At 43.2% G+C, this 23,094-nt stretch overlaps 1 protein-coding gene across 2 annotated transcripts in view; it reads right to left on the bottom strand.

Moving 5' to 3' along the window:
- The window catches only part of cacna1ab (calcium channel, voltage-dependent, P/Q type, alpha 1A subunit, b), a 174,714-nt gene that overhangs the window by 55,253 nt on the left and 96,367 nt on the right, over positions 1 to 23,094 (bottom strand). For both annotated transcript variants that reach the window (XM_037093118.1, XM_037093126.1), the window contains exons 6-25: positions 19,015 to 19,106; positions 18,608 to 18,760; positions 18,263 to 18,450; positions 15,564 to 15,667; positions 15,318 to 15,433; positions 15,117 to 15,161; positions 14,561 to 14,653; positions 14,008 to 14,202; positions 12,040 to 12,152; positions 10,840 to 10,952; positions 10,127 to 10,258; positions 9,957 to 10,029; positions 8,901 to 9,021; positions 8,638 to 8,705; positions 8,281 to 8,387; positions 5,992 to 6,145; positions 2,237 to 2,826; positions 1,698 to 2,005; positions 655 to 787; positions 325 to 454 (exon numbers count right to left, since the gene is read on the bottom strand). In XM_037093118.1, coding sequence (XP_036949013.1) covers positions 325 to 454; positions 655 to 787; positions 1,698 to 2,005; positions 2,237 to 2,826; positions 5,992 to 6,145; positions 8,281 to 8,387; positions 8,638 to 8,705; positions 8,901 to 9,021; positions 9,957 to 10,029; positions 10,127 to 10,258; positions 10,840 to 10,952; positions 12,040 to 12,152; positions 14,008 to 14,202; positions 14,561 to 14,653; positions 15,117 to 15,161; positions 15,318 to 15,433; positions 15,564 to 15,667; positions 18,263 to 18,450; positions 18,608 to 18,760; positions 19,015 to 19,106 — 3,028 coding nt within the window. The remainder of the gene's footprint in view (positions 1 to 324; positions 455 to 654; positions 788 to 1,697; positions 2,006 to 2,236; positions 2,827 to 5,991; positions 6,146 to 8,280; positions 8,388 to 8,637; positions 8,706 to 8,900; positions 9,022 to 9,956; positions 10,030 to 10,126; positions 10,259 to 10,839; positions 10,953 to 12,039; positions 12,153 to 14,007; positions 14,203 to 14,560; positions 14,654 to 15,116; positions 15,162 to 15,317; positions 15,434 to 15,563; positions 15,668 to 18,262; positions 18,451 to 18,607; positions 18,761 to 19,014; positions 19,107 to 23,094) is intronic.

Below are 23,094 nucleotides of genomic sequence, written 5' to 3'. Positions count from 1 at the left end.
GACTGGGAAAATGACAAAACTTACAAAAAAATCATGTTCTCTTAAGAATACATGTTTAGATATTCTCTCAGTGGTGCTGTTATAGATACAACTTAATACCTGCCAGGTGAGAAATTATCATTATGACCATTTTTAACCCTAAAATAATCAAACCTGACTTCATTTCACTTCAGATTCAAAGCCTCATCCTAAACCAGCCCTCGTACTTGTGAAAATTAGTGACGTGTTTTCGCCTCTGAAGGTTTTTCTCATCTTTAGATCCTCAGGAAACATTTTATATTCCCCCAACACACACACACACACACGCAGTGAATGATGTCTCACATTATTTCGCGGTGAGTCAGGCCAGACGGGGTCCTCTGCAGCGAGGGCGATGCTGCTCATGGCGATGACGGACAGGATGCTGAACTCGAAATACTTCAGAGTCAGGATGTAGTGACAGCACTTGCGAAACCTGGTGCAAACACACAGACGCATACGTGTGTTGACACACGCAACAAAAACAAAAAAAGCACACACAGCAAAAACTGTTTAAACATTTCCAGGCTTCTGATTCAATAACTCTTCTACATCCTCAGTAAGGACAGAGTAAATGTTTTGTGACAGTGTTTGTCTTTTTTTTTTTTTTTTTTACACACAGACGTAAATACTCACGGGTTGGTGGTGGACATGATGAAGCAGGAGCTGTAGGGAGGCATTGGTTTGGGTCCGTCTTCATCTCCTCCTTCGTCCTCCTCCTCCTTCTTCTCCTCGTTCTTCTTCTGGTCAGTGTTGGCGTTTTTGTTCACTGAGGAAAGAAAGGAAAGAAAATGGAGGACAGACAGACGGACGGATAGCGAGAGGGTCAGCATCACCAGAGCGAGACGGCAAACACGTCAGATACAATCTGCTGGAACTGATTCAAGAATAGAAACTGAATAAGACTGAATTCACAGCAGCCTTACAAGTAAAGCCATGTTTTGAAATTGAGCACCCACTGGTTTTACATGCTGGAGTTAATTTAATCTTTATGGGGAGAACTGCTCAGTGTGTGAACACAGTTGTTTAATGTCTGTTGTGCCACTTCGCTAACTTGAGGTAACTATGGGATGAAGAGGGGGGATGGTTGCCAACTTGGCTCAGAAAAAGGCCTAAAAAAGATGAAAATCACAACAAATCTGGTCATACTGACAAAACTTGGTCAGTCGTGTGAGCTGCTGATTTACAGAAGCAGCTCTGCAATGTTCAAGTTACGGGTTAAAATTGGACCTGATGACATTTTCAGAATGATCAAAATAATGTTTTATTCCAAATAAAACTTCATTATCAATATGACCTTTAAAGTATAACTGGTTACCATTTTCAACTCTCTCTTTTCAGCCTCATCCCACAGCACAACTTCAGACTTTTTTTTATTCATCCCCCATCAGAGAAATTCACAAAATAAGGTATTTGTTTAAAATCACTATTTTTTGGAAATGCCGCTATTTCAGGGACTATTTGTACCAAAAAGCCTCAATCCAAAATATAAATGGGCGACTGAACCGAGGACAGGATCCATGAAGAAGTCCTTAATCTCTCTGAAACTACGTAGGAATATTTGATTGTCTCTAGTCATTTGTCTACAGACAGTTGTCTTCTTTGTGAACGCCAGGGCATTTGTGACTATACACCTACTTCTACCCTGGTTTACACACCTGATCCCTCCAGATGCTCACCTTGCAGGATAGCGTTGGTGGAGGGGTAGGGGTAGACAGGTGGCATGTCTATCTTTGTGTACTCGGGTTTGGCCATGCTGGTCAGGATCAGGCTGTCCATGCTGTGGAGCAGCGTGTGGGTGTCGGCGTCGCGGCAGTTCAGCAGGTTGTTGACGTGGTCGGGGTGGTCGGGGTGATCCGGTGGGAGGGCGTACGGGTGCTCGTGGGCGCTGGCCAGCTTGCTGTTGTTGCGGAAGTTGTCCAGGTCCTCGTTGTACTGCTGAATGGGTCGTGTCGTGGAGAGGCTGGGACAGGTGCTGTGGTGCTCCCTGGTTGGAGGAGGAGAGGAAGGAGGAATCAGAGACAGAAGGACAAGGATGGAAAAGGATTTAGTACGATCGAAGGAGCATTTTATCTAAAACACCAGAAGCAGCGCCATATTTCACAAGATGCGTACCGTGTCCAGCAATCCCTCGTCCCTCGACTGGCTTTTAATTCTTGTCAGGTTGTAATTTAAAAAAACATTTCACACAGAGAAAATAAACCCTTCCTTCACTCACTTTCTGGTGCGATGTCCTCGGCTCCTCTCCTGGTTGCCATGGCGATGCCGTCTCGTCTTCCGTCCCTCCCCGTCCGCACTTTTCTCCCCCTCTCCCTCCGTCCCCCTGGATCTGTGTCTTCTGCCTTCCTCCCCTTCCTTGCCCGGCCTGCGGTGCTGCCTGGACTTCCTGTGTTCGTTGTTCCCCTCTCCGGCCTCGCTGTGGTGGGGGGACACGCTGCGAGCCTCCCGGCCCTCCCTGTTCCTGTGCCTGTGGCCCCGGTGGCTCCGGTGGCCGTGCCTCTCCTCCCCTTGCTGGGCCTCCACGTTGCCCAGAGACGTGCAGCTGAAGCCGTGCTCCAGGCGGGTCTCGGCCGGCTGGCCCGTCCCTCCGCCGTCCGGTCCGACTGCTTTCTGATGATGGTGGTGGCGGTGATAGTGGGTGGCTCGGTGGTAGTGGTCCATGTCCTGGCGCCGGTACTCCTGGTCGAGAGGCAGCTCACCTGGCTGGGTCTTGTTGGTGTTGTTGTTGCGGTTGTCCTGCGGGTTGACCACCAACGGACGATCAAGGTGCGTCTTCATATCACCGCGTCCTTTCCGGGGATAAGACACCTGAGTCGAGGTAATAAGGTAGCAGATGTTGTGAGTGGGCGCCGCTAAAACATCAGATACATCTTCGGATGTAAATCAGATGACAGAAACATTTCTCTACTTACCTCATGTGTTATCTAGCCATGCATGATATTTTTGGTTTCACTGTCCAGGTTTTGAGATTAAGCAGCAAAGCTTCTGCTGGCACCACAGCTGAACTGAAGTTAATTTAATATGCGGTGTTTAAAGTTTATAAATCTTCCATTTGAATAATTTAACAGCTAAATTAAAGGCAGAATGAGCAGGATTAGTTAGTTACAGCTTGTAAACACATCATTGCACTATATCATGTAAATATGTATATACGTAAATCTGATTCTATTTTCTTTCCTTTTTAATTATATTGTCTATTCTTAATTGACTATTTTGCTATTGCTCTTGTTTTTGTAAGACTGCTGCGACAAACAAATTTTAAACCTCACATCGTGCCCCCATCAGTCTACAAGTCTATACTTTGTTTTCTGCCTTTTCTGGGACGAGCAGACGAAATTTCAGGGACTAATCAATCTCATAATCTGATCACATAAAACTGAACTCGTCTGCATGGAAATTGTCATAAATCTGGTAGTGATTTCCTCGACCTGAACGTTTAAAGCCGGATCACAACTGTAACTTCGATCGTAAAATAAACGTTCTTACTAAAACTGTAGCAATATCTACGAGAGATCATTTCTTTCATTGTCAAAACAATGATCTCTGTATTCAAATAAAGAGCTATGAGACTGAGCCATGACGGTACATCACATATCTGGATCCGTGTTAAGAATTTTTGCTGTAATTCAATTTCTCTTGTCCAGGAGAACCTCTCATTTAATGTCCTATGTTTATTAATATTTTTTGAGATCAGATAGATGAGTCTTTTTTTGGTGCCTTTTCAGTTTGAGTTACTAGAAACATCTTCAATTGGCAGGAATATTAAGAAGAAGCACTGATGCAAAATGTGCAACAATATGAAGCCAAAATATTTACATTTGGTTTCAAATTTTCAACATTGAACTTCAAAAAAGTCAAACTAAAGAAAAGCATTTTGAGGATTTGGATTTAAAAAAAAACATCTTTCTGTGAGAATAAAGGAAATCAGTTCTCACTTTCACACATATCTGTATATGTAAGCTGGGCTGTTACTGTTTTCAACCTCAGCAGAATGCCTGACGGTTGCATTTGCATGATTTTTATGTTTCAGCAGCATTTTGCCTCAAAGCTGGCACAAAGGACACGGTTAAGGCCGACTGTGACCTTCAGTCAGGGCAGTTCCTACCTGACTTAGATCTCAGTTTACCCAGAATAAACCCCCCTGAATTTGCAACACTTGCACAATCCTCCCCTCCCTCCCCACCAGGTTCCCTCCCCTGAGCCACAGATGTACACAGATCGGCAAACAGTCCACCATTCTTGGCTCCACGTGAGCAATTTGAAATCCAAATTGTCACGAGTCTCTCAGAACCACAAGATGGCAAACAGATCCAGCTGTGAGTGACACAGTTTGCCGAGCCATATCCAGTCGACTCCTGATCATCTTCTTTTCTGACTTGTTTTTTTTTTTTTTTTTTTTTTTTGTGAAGTGCGTTACTCTTCACCCCCCTCGCTCCAGTTTAGAGTCCGCTGCCTTCTTTGGGTACAGCTCTGGATTTCTCTCTGCATGCCCCACTTTAATAATGCATCGCTCCCGAGCACGCAGCTTCAAGCCGTCCCATATAGCAGCGGCTAGCGCAATAATAACACTCTTTCAGCAGGCTTAAAGGGACATTACACCCTGGAATCAAAACATCGTGACCCAGAATACGCAGTGATTTAAAAAAAAAAAAAAAGCAGGTCAGGCTCTGTGTGTTCATGTTGTGTTGCTGCTGCAGATGACTGCACATCGCATACAGATGGAGTTAAAGAGTTACTCAACACCAGGCTGAGAAGTAAACATCCCCGCAGCACTGAGAGAAGTTGGAGGTCAGCTGATGTTAAATAACTCTTGTGAAAATGGAGTTTCACAAGAACAGAGCAAAGCGGTCGTGACATGCCGGGCAACTAGTTTTCAATACATGAAAAGAGAGAATGAACAGTGACTGATCGTCAGAGAAAATCCTGGAAAGATCTCAGACAAAAATCGTCACTTTCTATACAGAGGAATAAACGTGAACGTGAACGAAAACCCCCCCAAAATGTGAGAGTTCAATCATTATTTACTCGACCACATGGTGATGGAGAGTCAGGCTGAATTTTGCAGTTCCTCATTAACACTCTTAGACGCCAAAATCTCCACTATAGCCGCAAGAGCTTGTCGAGAATGTAAATGATGTCTTCTTAAATCACTTTGGGATCTCAGAGCTTCTGCTGACTTGGATTATGCAACATGAGCTGAATTTTGTTGGTTGTTTCTTACATTTTAAAACAAGTCTCCGGCTACTTTAGCTGTTTAGGGGAATGCTGCTGTTCACCTGACTTTCCATCAGCATTTCTCAATTTTTGGGGGGGGGGGGTTCTTTTCCTTTTAAATGTTCCTTCAGATCTGTTGGCTCGTGACGTTTGACTGTGTTTTGATGTCGCTTGACACAAATCTACGGAAGCCCTGAGGGACAAGTGAGGACATTTATTCTTCATTTTCCAAATTAGATCTAAATGAAAGAGCACCGAGAACTAGTGGATAATCTTTCCTGTGGTTTTTTTTTTCATGTGTGAAAAACAGGTGATTTTTTTATTTTCCAGGAGACAAAAAAGTTTCACGTGTCTCAACAGTTTTGGCAGGAAAGAAAAAAAAATATCTGTGAAGACAATTTTTTTCTTCCAGGATATTTTTTTTCCCCCCAATGTGTGAAACCAAACATCCACCAGTTCTCAAGTCACGAACACAGACGAAAACTGAACGTAGATCAGACGGATCACCAGAATCTTTATTTCCCCCCCTCACTTGTCCCTCAAGGCTTCCGTACTAATCGCAAGAAATTGGAATATCTGTGAAATCTAATATGAAATGTGTTAATGAGACAACAACATGGGTGATAATGTCCCTTTAAGATGTTAAAAATAACCCATGATATCACTTTTGCACAACAGATATTCACCATATATATATCAGGAGTAGACTGCATATATATGTGTATATGTGTGTCTCCTTTACTGGGGGGGGATCCTCACCTCATCTCCCTCCCCTCCCACCTTCCAGTCCTCCTGCTCTAGCTCGTTGTAGAGCGCCTCGCGACTCGTCATCAGGTTCTGCCGGCGGATCTCGCTCGTCCTCTGCTCCCACACCGACTTGTTGCCCTTGATGTGGTTCTTCTGCTGCTCCTTACTGTTGGAGTGCGTTTGGCGAAGTGGCCACGGAGGGGGAGATTTAGATGGAGAGAGGAGATGTTTGAGAAATAAATCACTCAATTAGGGGAAATCATTTTATATGTGAGGACTAGATGTTCTGAGAACGTTGCATTCTGGGTTGTTTTTATCCTTTATGCTGCCGGTCTAGTGACTTTCTAGCATCAATGTTTAAAGAGAGATAGACACAGCGCCACCACTCAACTCTGGTCAACTTTGGTACTGCGTAAGAATAAAAAAAATCTGCAGGACAAAAACAGTTTTCTCCAAGAATCACCGTCATAAAAAAAAAGAAGTGTACAGGACACCTCCAGCTGCAAACGAGGTCACTTATTCCTCTTTGTGTTATTAATTTTTCAAACCAAGGATGTCTCAAACCATTTCAGAGGTTTTCTTTATGTGCGTGAAGTCATCCAAATGTAGGGCAGGTTCATGTGCAGCGAGCCACTAAACATGGAAGCAAACCAGGAGGCGACACATCGTTTTTAGACGCGGTGAGCAAATATTTATTTAAAAGGATTGAGCGCCATGGTCCAGTCCCTGTCATACAACCCCGAAACGCAGTTTTATAAAGTGATTCCATTTGTTATTGATGAGTGTTAAGAGTTGAACCTCGCCCCATGATACCTGTGGAAATATCCAAACAGTTGCTTTCCCAGTCTCTTGTTGCCACCGTCCCAACTTGTTTGAAATGTCACGCTACCATTAAATTCACGGTTAGTATATATTTTAAAAAATGAGGTTAAACATCAAACGAATGCCGTCTTTGGAGCAGCAAATGGTTCGTATCTGTCCATAGTCCGGCCTGAAAGCGTCCAGTAAACCCAGTTTAACACAGAGAGTCTTCTGTCGGCTCATCCATCATGTTTTGCCGCCATGAAAGAAGTAAAATGAGAAAGAGCAGAGCGGATAGAAAGCTTAATTCGATGAATTAAAAACCAGTCAAGGAGCCAAGAGGAAAGTCGACGTCCCCTGAATGTGTTGTGAAGTTTTTCAATCCAACAAAAAAAAGAGTGTGACAGTGAGAAATGTTCACAAATCATTCACTGGTCCACAAAAACAAACGACTTCCAAGCTCTTAACAGAGTTTGCAAGTATGTGACCAAAAAAACAGCCGAGTTCTTTCTCTCAAAAGGCTCGTATCAAAGATTTTATAACTAGAAATCATCCACGCGCCTGCTCCTGTGAATGATTTACAAGTTGATGTCAAAAGAAAAAATCATACAGTGATTATTCTGACAGATACTGTGATTATGATCAGTCAAATTTAGTTGTAATGGAAATTTTTTTTGCTTTTCATTTTGACTAAAAAAAACTATAAATATGATGATGATGGGATATTTTATGGGGTTTTATACCAAATAATCATGTTTCCTCACATTATGAGCGTTTATGATTTTTAGTCTGTAGCACCACAATGCTTCCTTTTTACCTTTAACATTGTCATTTTGCTAATATCTGTATTAATTAATCAGCACTCGTGACAGATTAACAGGCATCCCTGCAGTCAAAAATAAAAAAAATCCACCAGTTTCTAATCTGGCAATCTAAGTTCTCACCAAAAAAAAAAAAAATGCCAGAGGAGTCCGGTGACTTCTAAAGGAGCAGCAGGGTTTTTTCTTTTTGTGAGAAATGATTTTTGATGTGTCCTATTGTCAGCGTTTCTGCTGCCAGGAGCAGATTTTTACAGACTGTCCGCCTCTCGCTCTTCTTCACTTCACAAAGCCCTGAATCTGTTCCTTTCACTCCCAGAACAATCGCTTAATCATGTTTTTAGAGGATGAGAAACGGGGAGAGTGTGATGGTGGGTGTTTGTGTGTGTGTGTGTGTGTGTGTGTGTGTGTGTGTGTGTGTGTGTGTGTGTGCGCGCGTCACGTGTACACGAACGCCTGCCAATCATGAGCTGAGAAAGAAACAACGATTTCTCTGTGTGCAGCTTTTACAAAAAGAGCGAAGAAGAGAGACTTTTGTCCAGAAATGTCTGCACGTGGGTAATTTTGTGCTCATGTATGCGACGTGTGTGTATATGTGTGTATATATTGTGCATGTATTTGTGTTGCAGGTGTGTATTTGTGCATACGAGTTCGTTTTGTGAATAACAGCTTGTGTACTCACGCAGCGATCGACAGGTTGGCAGCTGACAGCGGGCTGACCTCTGCCACCTCCTTAGCCTTCTGCATCGCTGTCTTCTGATTGGCTGCTTCCTCCTGCTCCTCCTCGTCCTATCGGAGAAGAAGAGAATCATCTCACTGACTTGAATCTACATTACATTTCCATAAACTGTCAAATATCACTGATCAGATTTGAAGACATAATCCTTATCTTATCTTTTACGGATTAAACCAGGACAGAGGTCGACACAAAAGGTCCTTGTTCGTCACTAAACTACCCAGAAGTAAATCTTTCAAAGACTTTAATATATTAAATGAAATGGCAGAATGTGTTTTTTCCTGCTCTGATCCTGCGCCGTACCTTGGTGAGCTCCTGGGCGTTGGCCAGATTGTCGACAGCGATGGCCAAGAAGACGTTAAGCAGAGTGTCTGTGGTGGCAGAAGTTAAGGAGAAAAAAACTGCAGCCAGAAGAATCAGAGAGGACGAAGGAGGACAGACGATGGAAAGCAAATCATCATTTCATCAATAAATCACTCGTCTGTGTATTTTTGTTTTCAGTATATTTACATATATGCATATTGCACATTTGTATCTGTTTATGTTTGAGCGTGAGGGCAGGATACAGTTGCCAAAGAGTGTGAGGACGATGAAGAAAATGGAGAAGACCATCCCTTTGTCGTTCACTCCTCCCTGGGACTCGATGCCGTCGTACATCACCATGTTCCAGTCCTCTCCTGTCAGGATCTACACAAGAGGACAGGAAGTGGAAGAGAACAGAAGTCAAGGATTTAACCGGACTGGTTTGATGTATTTTGTATAAAACCCAGAATTTGGTGGTCGCTATTTACAAAAACTGGTTAAGATGGAGTGAAATTTCGCTCTGTACCTTTAATTTGTTTGTTCTTTTAAACAAGGGGAGGGCGAAACGAGGCGTATTCAGTTGGTTACAATCTGCAACCTCACCACTAGATGTCACTAAATCCTACACACTGATCTTTTAACTGATGATGAAGCCAAACTTTATCTTTTTAAAATTTTTTTAAATAAACCCAAGATCAAACATACAACCCAGATTCCCCCCAAAATACTGGTGATGCTCACTTTGCGTATTTATTCACATTTCACACAGTTTCATAACTTGTACACACACACACACACACACACACACACACATCTGTCCTCTGAGTCATTCAGAAACAATACAACAACAACAAAACAACACAAATGGCTCTTTACAGAAAGCTGTCTGCCCATGTGAGTACAGAGAACACACACAATAAAAAAACCATGGAGACTGCAGTCAGAACTGAACAAGTCATCTGATGGCACGATGACATGACAACAATGGGCCGCAGTCGTGTACGTGAGTGTGTACGAGTGTGCTTACAGTCCTGTTTGTGAAAAACACACTAGCTACACTGGTGACACATTCGCAAAAGGGCAACTTTTCCAAAGACAAAATAAATCATGATGAATTCAAACAACAAGCAAAGAAAACTGATACAAAACCCAAACTAATAATGTCTGTTCCATCCCAGTGTCGAATTAACATGTAAAAGAATATCAGAGCAAGATTTCTGGACATTAACTCAATTATTATGTTTGTGAAATAAGTCAATATGAGCCACTTCATACCAATAATACCGTATAACATCTTCTAATAAGTGTCTCCTTCCTACCTGAAACACCGTCATGATCGCCGCTGCAAAAGTGTCAAAGTTAGTTGGAGGGGTTCCGCCTTCAAAGTTGAATCTGAGGAGTAGAAAATAAATAAACACAATGACATCCACAAAGTCAGAAACAGAATGATGTGAGCTTGTTTTTTTTTAGGTTTCGTGCTGATACTGACTGTCCTCCGAACAGCTGCATCCCCAACAAGGCAAAGACCACGATGAAGAGGAAGAGGAGGAACAGCAGGCTGATGATGGACTTCATGGAGTTTAACAGAGACACCACCAGGTTCCGAAGAGGAGCCCAGTACCTGAGGAGGAGGAAGAGGAGGAGGAAGACTAATTAAAAAAGGGAAAACAGAGGCAGCAGAGGTATTTTAGATACGGTACAATTTGTAGTTCGGCCCCATAAACTTGTGGCCCGTCCAACGTTAATTAAACACGCTGCAGAGTCGGGTCACTTCCGGTCGAGGCCGTCTGGGTTCAGCCTGAGAGTCAGAGCTCTAATTAAAAGAAAGTAACAGGAATACTAACTTACTGTCCAGCTCCAACTGGATAGAGAACCGACCCTTAAACCCTGGTGGCCCCAAAAATCTCGCTTCATGATGTCATTAGGTAAACCCACAGTGGGTTCAAGACTCAGTTTTTTTCAAGTGAGATTTGTCCAAACGAGCAGCGTCCTGATGAGCACAGAACAAACAGACCGATGTGCTCCAATCCAATTAAAGTTCTGCTGAAGGGAGCGTCGAAAGAAGTGCCGAAGTGTCAGAATAAAGAACTGTTTGGATTCTCCAAAGACTTCCAAATTAAAACACCAAAAACCTTTTTTTTTTTTCCTATCAGCACCACACCCTCAGTGTGTCACCGCGATCCTCGGACCCCTCAGACTTACTTTGTGACTTTGAAGATGCGGAGAAGTCGCAGAGCTCGTAACACGCTGATCCCAAACGACGTGCCCGGTTTGATGGTGGCCCACACCACCTCGAAGATGCTGCCCACGATCACCTGCACACAGCACACAAACAACACCGTCATGTCCTGTTGGGAAGCTCCAGGGTGTTGGACAAAATGTTGTCGGAGAAAATTAGGTGAAACCAGTTGAGAATAAATCCCTTTGAATCCCTGACTTTGTCCCCAGTACAACAAACCTTAATATTCTCATCTTTAGCTGACATGAACTCAAAATAATGACTGTATTTCCAGCTAGAAAACACACATCTCTCTCCTCCCTCCACTGTTGTTCGTGTACGTGATATCACTTCCAGAGACACAAGAAGAAAGGAAAAATATATATTCTTATCAAGGAAAATGACAAAAATGACAGTGACACACAGTGACTTGAATAAGTAACATTAATCTGATCACTGGTTTGGAAATGTTAATGAGTTAGTCGTCAGATTAGAGTAACGTGTTACCGGCATCACTGGTGGTGGTTTAGCAACTTTATTACCTGCTGGGTTCCCTGTAAATTTCCCCTCCGGGAGCAATAAAGTTTTATGTTAATTTATAATATAAGATCATAATTTGTTTGTGGACTATAGTTGTGAAATACAAAAAGAGTAATATCTGCAGAAGTACCTAAAAACTGTACATAAGAGAAGTAAGTACGTACAGTAAATGTACTCAGTTACTGTCCACCACTGCCTGCAGTCATCTCTGAGTTTATAGCTTTTTTATGAGGTGTTTATTTGCATTTTCTGATTAATAAACATTAAAATCAATCCAAGAACTAACAGAAAACACTTTGTAGCTGAGTTCACCCTGCGCCAGTTGACTGAACACAGTGTTCGTGGCGTCCATGTTCTGCGCGTCAGCATATGATATGAAGTAACCTGCCAATAAAGCCTCAGTAACTATGTCAGCGTGAACAAATCAATACGCAGTTATTGCACATGTGCTGGTGACAAAACGGCTCGCCGAATCCGCTCGTTGTTCATTTGTCGCACGGCAACGCGAGCAAAATCTATTTCTCAAAATCCGTTGATTAAATGGAGCGTTGGGTTCGTCATCAAAACCTGATAGTTACGGGCATAATTTGCTTTTTCACTCAGTTACTGTGTGTGTGTGTGTGTGTGTGTGTGTGCGCACTCACCACACAGTCGAAGCAGTTGAATGAGGAGTGGAAGTAGGGCTGGATGCCCAGACCGTACATCTTGATCAGCATCTCGGACATGAACAAAGCGAGGAAGATAAACTCTGCATAGACTGGAGGGAGGGAGGAAGAAGAGGAGGAAAGATGGGGTTAAATACAGAGGAAGGTGGGGAAAAAAAGATTAAGGAGAGCGAGGTCGAGGAGAAAGCGAGAGAGGAGAGGAGAGGAAAATCAAAGGGAAAGAAAGTACAGAGAGTCAGAGAGAGAGAGAGTGAGATGAGTGGAAGTCAATAGTGGTGCGAGCCCAGCAGTGTATGACAGTCTGGTGATGAATGGACTCCATCAGCAGCTACAGCTTCATATGCTAATGACACTGGACACCAGCCAGGGCCAACGAGCTGAGGCTGAGGTGTGTGTGTGTGTGTGTGTGTTTCTGTTCATGTCAACAGCAGCAAGTGTGTGTGTGTGTGTGCACCCTGAATAAGAATAAATACTATGTGAAATATATCACTGTACATCAGTTCGAGTGGTCACAACTCTTCTGAGTCTCGGCTGCTACAGCGCTCAAGCTGAAGACAGCAAAGTCTAATAATATTAACGTCTCGTATCTGAAATGTTTCAGACGTCACCAGAATGAAACAAATAAGTGAAAAACATGTTCCTCTTCCTCAACGGGAAGACGTTAAAGAAGAAGGGGATGATGGATCAGATTCTGGTTATCAGAGGAAAAAGAGCAACACGCTTCTGCTATTTAAAGGCGATAACGTTGTAAATGCGTTGTTTGCACGTGTGGGCGGAAACAGTGGATCTGAAAGTGTTAAAAGATGATTCAGATTTGGGGGGTAAGGTGTGTGTGGACGCTGTAAAATACACTTTGGATTCAGCCGAATTTAGCACATGAAGAGCACAGTCATTTGTGCCTTCGGTTAAAACAAAACTGTCCCATCAGAAGCTGGCATCAAAACAGGATGTGATGTCACACGTCTGATGAAAATATTAAAGAGGCACTGTGCAGGAAATGCATTGTTGAATTTGTCATGCTGCTGGCTTTAAAAAGAGATGGAGCACACCTTGGAATAACACTGATTAATATTTGAAATATAAACATCAATATCGTCGACGTATAATGCTTCAAAACCTGCCTACGCTCTTACAAACAAACACTTTCTCTCAATTTATATTGAAATTGCTGTGATGGTGTGTGACCCGAATTCAACATTTGGAAGTTTTTATTGAAGGTTTTTATTTCTGATGCTCAAAAAAATTTTTGTCTTCAATTTCACTTTTCAGGGCGAGTTGGAAAGTTATTTCTTCAAACATTAGTAGCATCAAATGAAGTTACCGTCCTGAGTTCTTATATTGAAAAAGTTGTAGGTTGGAGTTCAAACTAATTATGTCTACATATTGTTGCAGTCTCGAGAACCAAAAGTAGAGCAACGATTCCTGGAGAAGTTCCAGTCGTTGAAGGTAAAATGAAGACTGCAGGGGTTTTGTACTTACACTGTACCACACTGGTTACAAACCTTTTATGTTTTCAGGAGTGTCAGAAAACTTTTTACAGTAGCCTTGTGTCTCTTTGTTTCATTGAACTGAAACAGTTTTTTTTCTTATGGGCATGTTTTAGACCTGAACGCAGGCTGTGTTGATCGAGCTGTTACTATCTGGTACACAACTTTGCGTTTCCGTCAGAAAAATAAACCAAAGAGCTAGTCTGGGAAAGGAAAAAACTAAAAAGAAGACAGAATGGTATAAAAAGTTCCTAAAATATCAGGAAAACTCTTCACTAACATTTAGAATTCATTCCAATTGATTCCTGCAATCATAGCGTTCATTATCTGGGTTGTACCTTGAATATAATATGAAATATACACAAAATACCTCATTTGTCAGGGCTGTTAGCTTACTAATAATAGAAAAAGGTACATGTGGATGTGTAATTGTGTACTTTTATGTTGTTAATCTACTCACAGAGGAAGTCAGAGAGCAGCTCCGGCTGGTTGTAGTGCACCGCAGCCACACACATGGTGTTGAGGCCGACCAGGCAGAGCACCGTCCAGTAGAACGCCTGCGTCTTCACTATCTTGCGGATGAAGAATCGCATCCGCCGCTCCGTCTTATTGTAATTGCCATCCTTACCGCTCTTTATACTGGAGCGGGCGAAACCTGGAGGAGACATGACAGTCCATCATCGAGTCGACCGACCCATCACCACCCCCCGACTCTGGAGGACATACGGCTCATCGTTAACCTGAGATGACACTTTTAGACGGCGACCCCACCATCAACTCATCATTTCCGCTCTTTTGTCAGTCGGCAGCAGGAAGTTATCACCTCAACGTTTATCCTTATAAATGGGCCTCGTGTTGTAGAAGTTTCCTTTTTTTTTTTTTTGCAAATTCCTGCTTAAGGCTCCCAAACGGTTTTTATATTTTGATGTTCTCATATTTGACAAACAAAAGCGCAGCAGTTTGATGAAAACATTCTATCCTCAAACGTCTCCATCACTCTGTTTTTTTCTTACCCACTGCGTCCCCCATGTTGTCCTCTCCTTCCTCAGGGTTCAGCAGCTCCGTCTTGTTGTTTTTGGTTTTGATGGTTGGCCTTCGCCTCGTACCTAGGGTGAGATTAAAAAAAAAAAAGAAAAAGAAAAAAAAAGGATTGTTCCTTTCATCCGTCTGTCTCTCAAATGTTACTGTCTTGTCCTTCCCACGGTCTGTCACTTGTAGGTGTATTGTGCTAAACAACACATTTACACATTTAACAGAGCCATTCTGGAGTTGCTTAGTCACATCGTGTCATGCATAGCAGTTAGCTTAAAGATGCTTTGGCAGTCCACAGTGTCTGGTGTCCTCCTCCTCAAGGAAGGAGCGTCAAAAACACAAGCCATGCATCTCGGTAGATTCGTGCAAATATCCTCATGGTACAAGCTGTCACTGTGGATTCTCTATGTAGCTCCGTCTGCCGCTGACTGCATGAATGTCATTAGCGTGGTGCATTTTTTTTCCCTGTCTTGCCTACAGTTTGCAGTACACACACACACACACACAATTAAATGAAGAGAGAAGAAGGTCAGTTACCATCAAAGTTCCCTGTGGCGTCGTCTTCAGCCAAAATCACCTCCTCTGCACAAGACAATAAGACAGGAAGCTGTTAACACGCCGCACCAGGATTTAGTCTGGTTTTCTCACATTCAGTATGTCTATACGTGGGAATGGGAGCTGTGTGTGTGTGTGTGTTTATGTGTGTGTGTGTGTGTGTTTGCCAGCGTTTGCACTGACCTGCTTTGCAGATCCACTCCAGGTATCCGTTGAGCTCTCTCTCAATCTGCTGCTGTCGCCTCAGCTTGAGGAACTCGCTCCGGTTCTCCACTCGCTCTCTCTCTTTGGCAAATTCACTGCGGACACATTTGTCAGTTTTTTTTTTTGCTATTTCAATTTTTGCTCTTTTGTGATTGAACGAAACACACAAAAAAAAATCATACGAGAATGCCTATTATGGTATTTTATAAGGTAAGAAGACCATACCCTGAGAGTACACCCAGCACCAGGTTGAGCATGAAGAAGGAGCCGATGATGATGAGCGGGATGTAGTACATCCAGTTCCAGGCACTGCCCTCCACATCATTACTCTGCAAGAGACAAAACAACACAGACAGACACAGATAAAGGAGTTATTACTGATAATCTGATATATATATAAAAAAAAAGTATTTTGGACTTATGAAACAGGTCAAAAAAATTCACATTTAATGCAGCTTTGCTCTTCTTATGGACAGATTCTTGACTGTTTAATATCAAGAGCCTTGTTTTTGCCAGTCAGGTTTGTTGACATGTCCAGAATAAATACGTGAACTTACATTATTTCAAGGATTAACTACTCGATTCTCAACTGTGTTTGTTTGGATGAAGTAAAGTCTTGGTGACGGTTAATGCTTGAATTGATTTAACTCTAAATATTCCCAATACCAACTGGTACTGTGCACCTTCCTACTGAAATAATTTGTAAAAGAAGAATTTGAAGTTTTTAAGGTAAAGTCTGGATTGTTTGAGAGTGTTGGTCGGGTTGGCCGCCATCTCAAAGCATCAGTGTTTAACATCTCTAAGTTGGGAATGGGACTCAAAAATCAACGTTCTCACAGATTGGACTCTTAAAGAAGCTCTGTGAATTTAGTTAAAGAACAAAAGCAAGGCGGCAACTAAAAACATTGCTCCCAAGCACTACTTGTGGGCAAAAGCTCCACAGAGTACCTTTAACTGTAACTCGTTCCTCTAAATGATTTCAAAATATTCTACTGTGGAAGAGATTTTAGCTGTTGCAGTGAAATCCATGACTATTATTCGTATTCTTTTCAAGTTTCCAAGTGGTTTTACTGTTTGTGTTCTTGTGCTGCAGGAGAACCGAGGACTGCTTGAGTGTGCGTGACACGCTGGCTCAGGAGTGACCCATTTCTTTAACTTAACTTCTTTCTTTAAAGCCTGACCTGGATGCAGAGACACCAAAATGACAACACAGACACACCCGCCGTGTGCTGTGCTGCGTTATAGCAACTGCTCTCACAAACAGCGATGGCACTGAGGCGTCTTGCGAGCAACGACCAGCAACAACAACTGACTGACACCGTGTCACCGCCCCTCTTTCACTAAACAAACCCAGCTGACAAGGAGAGAAATCAGGTTTAGTGGAGGATATCGTGTTTCTGCGACCTGTGTTACACCTAAATGGAACTATCAGCTGATTATTATCTGCCGCAGGAGTGCTGTGTACATTTGTTAGGGTTTTATACCGCATGGAACGGCGCGAGCAGCCCGTTCTCTATTAAACTTTCATTGGTTTCCTCCTGACTGCCTGTGTGAGAGTGGAAGTCAGCCTCCATCCATCAGAAAAGATGTTAAATATAGAGCGAGACGGACCAGAATAGAGAGTGGAAGAGAAGGAGGCGGGGAGAGAGAAGGAGAGCGACTCCAAAAAGGCAGGAAAAAAAAAAGGATAGATGAGAAGACGGATAAAGGAAGTCGAACTGAGAATGATAAAGCGAGCGGGGGCTGGAAAATGGCTTTTTGGACAAATAAATGGTGTTTTGAATCAAATCTCAAACTACTTTATGCCTCATTTAGCTGAATGAAATTCAAGCCAATCACCAAACTCCAAACCCGCCCACTGCTGCCAGTCCTTGAGAGTGCTAAAAAAAAAAAAACAGTTCAAACCTAAAACACATCGGAGAGAAACAGGGAGAATGACGTTACTTGTGATATCTGTGAGAAGCACAGTGAGATGTGTGGATAGCATAACTAACACCGACGTCTGCAGTGAGTTTGGCCTTGTCGTAGGTAAAAATGTACGTACAGACCAACAATAACCACTGCATTGATAAACACGGCCTTCTCATTCATTTCAGAGGCATCTGGCAGCAAACTAGATTGGTCAGTTAGATATACGCAAGTGTAAATACGTGAAAACATGAACGGTTCAGGAGTGGATAACCATTAAACACAGCACTCAGGGACTCGGGGGGGGTGATCGCTCCACTTGGATGCCCCCATGGCAACCAAAACGTTATAAAGTGCCCACAAAACATGTTGAGGTGCCCTTTGTTCACTATAGATACATCATGACTTTCTGTTCGCTGGTGCCCCCGCTGCATTCATGTGGTGCCCTTTTCTTTTTTTCTGCCCCCGCACCATAAAAACCCTGAGTCCGCCACTGATACGTATTGTTGATTGGACATCGTAAGCTAGCCAGCAATGTGGAAATAATCAGTACCACTAGAAAATGTTAAAAAGCGATGTGGTGAAGGCCATTAAAGTTGATTCTTTGACTGGATAAATGTCTGTAGGTACTCTGAACGAGCTTTTCCTCCAAAAACACAAAGAAAAAGCACAAAGAAAATGCTGCTGTTATCTGTGAGAATCATTGGGCTGTTTGTGTATTAATGCAGTGCTTGCTGATGATTGTCATGGTGATATTCATGGTAAAGTCAAGGATGAAGTGTGTCTGCTGCTTTCTATAGCGAACATGTGACTTTTCAGTATAGAACTGCAGGAATGAGTCCTCAAACCAGCAAACGTGTGAGCTTGATTGATACTTCTGGTTCTTCAAGTCAGTCAGTCATTACATTACCTCAGTAAATATCCCGCTCATAAATGCTTTAATATTTCACAAGTCTGAGAAAATGTGTTTGCTAACACCGAATGTTGAGTTTGGATCAGTGGACGGGCTAACTCACGAAGTAGAGCATGTCGGTCCATCCCTCCATGGTGATGCACTGGAAGACGGTGAGCACGGCGAACAGGATGTTGTCGAACTGGGTGATGCCGTAGTTTGGTCCGAGCCAGCCGCCGCTACACACCGTGCCGTTCGGACACAACCTGGACGGCAGCATTGTGCCACACGGTAATTCATCCACCACTTCTCCTGTGTGAAGATTTAAAGATAACATTTGATCAGAAAGCAAACATTTCCCCCCAATCCAAGAGGCCAGTAGTGTAGTGACTCCTTAATATAATGACTAATGGCTGGTTTCACATCGGTGTGCATGTTTCAGGGCCTCGATACAGTGTTTTCTTCTTACGTGTGACTTCGTCGAAGCAGGTCGCGTGGAACTTTCCCATGTAGAACTCCAGGCCGATGATGGCGAACATGAGGATGGCCACGAACAACAGCAAGCCGATCTGCAGCAGGGGGATCATAGCCTTCATAATGGACTTGAGCACCACCTGCAGGCCTGGAGGACACAACGCACAGAAACAATCAGGAGGCGTAGCATAATTGTGGCGTCATCAGTCAACGACGCATCTGAATCTTGTCTGTGGATGTTCATTTCTTGCCATTGAATTCAAATTGTCTAAGTCACTATAGTTCCTTATCGACTGCTGATGGTTTGAGATGTATAAAGTAAAAAGCTATTTACAGTATATGACAGGGACGGCATTTACCAGAGCAGTGTGCACACAAAGACAAACACAGCACAGCACTTACTGGGAATCCCAGACACCAGTTTCAGTGGTCGCAGCACTCTGACGGCTCGTAGTGTCCTCAGGTCGAGCTGAGACCCCACTGACGACAAAATACTGCAGAGGGACGGCAAAAAGAGAGGGAGAGAAAACAGAGGGCAAGTTTAACAGGCTTTCAACAACATGCTCGTCACAGCCTGGATCACTCTCTCCACATGCCACGTCACAGAGAATGTTAATGTTGGGGACAAAATGGAAAAATACAATGAAAGCTGTAGGAGGAGTTCCTGCAAATCGCCAAGAATGAGAACTTAATTCAAAATGGCCGACTTCCTGTTGGGTTTAGGTCAAGGCACCAAGAGGCTTTTCTGTAGGTCTAGCTGTGATACACATGTACCCAGTTTCATTCATGTAGGTGAAAGCAGTCCCAGGGGGCGCTAGAGAGCCATTTTGCCTCGCCCTTGGCTGAAAACCCTGAAATACATACATTACTTAAAAACATGTTTAAGGCCTCAAAAAAATCACTGATGTTTGTTGATGCTTTCATCTTTCATTGGTTGGTTGGTCAGCAGGACGAATGGGTCACGGCCCAGAACAGACCTCATAACTTTTGGTGGAAAAAGGGACAGATCCAGGATTGTTTTCTCTTCTAGACATTGTCGTTTATTTTTCCAGGAATCATTCGTGGATCTTAATGAGAGGTATACGGATGGATGGTCAAAACCTCCAGACCAAGTGAGAAAATGAACGTTGATAGGAGATTGTAAATCCTGTAAACAACCAGGGTTTTTAAAACTGTGTTGAAAACTGAAAAAAAATAAAAATGATAATGATTCTGCAGCTTCACCAATCTGATCTTGGCACATGAAAGCCACAAATTGTAGGTTACCACGTGCACCTTTTTAAAATTATCAGTTAAGACGGGGAATGATCGAGTCCCTTCTTCCCCGTCTTTGTCATGACTCGGCTTTAGAGACATGTCCTGTTCTCATGGCTCAGCATGCATCCATAGATCGTGTGCGTATGTGCGTGTCAAGAAGCTCTGGTGTAAATTCAGCCAGAGACAGGTTGGAAAATTCCATTCTCTGTCTCGTACGGGGGCGGAAGGCAAGGCCGGTCCAACACAGGGGGGAGGGGGAGGGGGGAGAGTGCGGGGGCGTAGAGAAGGGATGTTCTGAGGAGGAGGAGAGAGAGAAACGAAGGGGGAGGAGCAGGAGGGACGGGCAGACTTTGACCTTACGTCAGACATCATTAGAAGAACCATGACAAGAAAAATAATATGTATATTCTTGCGTTTTGTTTTTCCTTTAAGCTGAACTTCAAGACAAATTAGAACGACCGTCTTTGAACAGAGGAAGTGGAAGACATTACTTATCATCCACCTACAATGCAGTACCGAGTTCCCTCCCCAGACAGCTTAACAACCAGTCACACCTGGACTCACCTAGACCTAGAAACCCACATGAAGGCCGGTTGGATCAACGACCCACAAGTGGCTGTAACGACTCAGAAACTCAGAGGTCACACATGTACTTAACAACTCTGTAAGGACACTCCCACACAGAGTTTAAAACCCTGCAACTCCCCTCCAGTTAGTCCAGTTGCCAACGATACAGCACTTACATTAGGATACCACAGTGCTTGTGATTGGTCACTTCCTGTGCTCAGAAAAGATTTCACTTGGAAAAATAGATTTAAAGGTGCGACACGAAAAAGACATCAACACTCTTCTGATGCTCCGAGCTTCCAGTCTGAGCAGGATCAGCTAATTTGACCGCTAGCTACATGGTTACCCGAGCTAACTAGCTAATGGCCGCAGCTTAGCTTGTAATTATTTGTTTCCACCATCAAAACCCGTCTTGTGACACACGCGTGCTCTGTGAATCTGCTCTACAGTATGTGATGCATCTCCAACACTTATCATATCTCTTTTTCCCAACTTTGTGCAATTTCTCATCCCTTAAACGCTTTTACAAAAGAGAACAGACAGATCGTAATTAGAAAATGAGCATCCGTCTGACACACAGGAGAGCTGCTCCTTAAATCAAGTCTTCCTGACAGCGTTTGACCATCCATATAGCCACGTTACGTAATGCTACCAGCTACAGGAAAGGCCAGGAAAATTAACAAGGGGCCCAGACACTAAGTATGAACTGAGCTAAATTTTCCCTTTTGTCATCTCTTTTTTTTCCTCCATCTGTCTTTCTGATCTATCATCATCACCACCCTCCTCCTCCTCCTCTTCTATCTCTCTCTCTCCAGGTTGGTTGCTAATTCCAGTAAGAGGTCATTTATTAACAGACACGGTACCGGCAGCCAAGCCTCTCATTCCCTCAATGGCTTTTTAACTGCCACGGCTAAAGGCCACGCTGCAGACCTGAGGAAACACCGGACCTCAGCAAAAACAAGCACACTGCCTCGGGTCCGGTAACGATCCAACAGGACAGACACGGAGATCAGAGCCTGACACAGTTCTCTGTGTAAATGAGGGCACACGACAGGGTGAATAAGCAGCTTCAGCATGTGATCCACAGGTGTAGTTCCACTTCAAACTCTACTTTGTTCCTCTTTTGTTTGTTTTCTGCACATTTTGATCGATCAGTTTTGTTCACATTCTTGTTTTTTTTTCCCCCGTAAATTGCCAACACAAACTATGGTTTTCATTATTTAATACATTTCTACGTCTGACTCTCTTATTTGTATTTTTCTGTATCTCGTTACTTCAGATACATTTTCACTTTCAGAGCGAGTAGATGGACGACTGAAAAGAGCAGAGGGTCTGTTTTGACATCACAAATCTAAATCTTGTTTTGCTCTCTGTTTATTTTGTGTCCCGTTTCACTGCTCTTGCCTTCCTCCCCGTGCATCTCATTCGAGGGGCTGAAATGCAGAGCTTCAATATTCATCCGTGCGAGACGGCAACCATCCGCTTCTGCCAGACAACCCAAAACCTCCAGGATGCAGTCACCCTTGGCAACGGCTGAACCTGCCCACAGTGCAGCGAGGTGGCCGGTAGAGGGAGCAGCGTCTGTGCTGCCGGGGGAGATGGGGATGGAGGCGGGGAGGGAGGGGTTATAACAGAGAGGGAGACAGAGAAACAACAACAAGAGTGTAAAGGAGGAACAGGTGAGAGTTAGATGGAGGGAGAGGAAGAAAACAAGATGGAGCAGAGAGTAGGAAAGGAATAAATGACAAGCTAGAGAGAAAAAGGCTAAATGGGATCCTCCAAAAGTGCCGAGTAGGAGATAAAAGCAAGTCACCTAAAGATATGATGACAACATTGTGTTGCTACTTTACTTTACAAACTGGCCAAATGAAAAGATGCAGCCTCTCCTACTCAGGTAATTACAGCAGTCGTGTCAACTCTGAACACAGAAACAGAAAATATATAAGACCAAAATCTCTCATTATCAATGAATTAGCGACAGACAGAAATAGGCTTTAGGAAGTGGATTAAAGAAATGTTCATTCAGTGAACATCTTTCTTGAAGTTTCAAATAAACTTCCAGTTGCAATTAGTTAATCTATGTAAGCCGCAGCTATGTGGAGTGAAGTTGGTCTGTTGGACTGTCAAACTGTTCAGTTAGCCTACTAGCATTGTCTGCTAACACCAAGGGTGTATTAGGGGAGAGACAGGATATGACATCAGAGACCTGCTCATTGCTACGATAACTACGATGAGTGGTGCGTGAAGCCAAAAATGAAATTACCCGGCTCTTCATGTGGCATCTAGACAGTCCAGATGTTATCCCACTGACCCAATCAAATTCTGTGGGCTTTATGATTCTCAAAAAAATTGTATGTAAAAGTCACTGGCACTGTTCCTGGACGCTTGGCTAACGTCTTGTCAGAAGATGCTACCTGTCTCTGTAGCTGCCATGAGATAAAAGCACAAATATTTATTTTGCAACCTTTCCCTAAACGTGCAGGTTAAACTGTATTATATTAACATGTCCTTTAAATGACAAGGTTTACTCCAAAATAAAAAAAGCATGTACAAGAGATTCCTCCTTATCAGACCGTCAGACATGAGAGATGAGAGAGTCCCTAATGAAATACAGACCGGCAGGGGAAGAGATGGAGTATCCCTCGAGAGATTGAGAGT

The sequence above is a fragment of the Acanthopagrus latus genome, chromosome 1, assembly GCF_904848185.1.
Source record: "Acanthopagrus latus isolate v.2019 chromosome 1, fAcaLat1.1, whole genome shotgun sequence".
Lineage (NCBI taxonomy): Eukaryota > Metazoa > Chordata > Actinopteri > Spariformes > Sparidae > Acanthopagrus > Acanthopagrus latus.
This window is presented reverse-complemented; position numbering and strand designations above follow the sequence as displayed.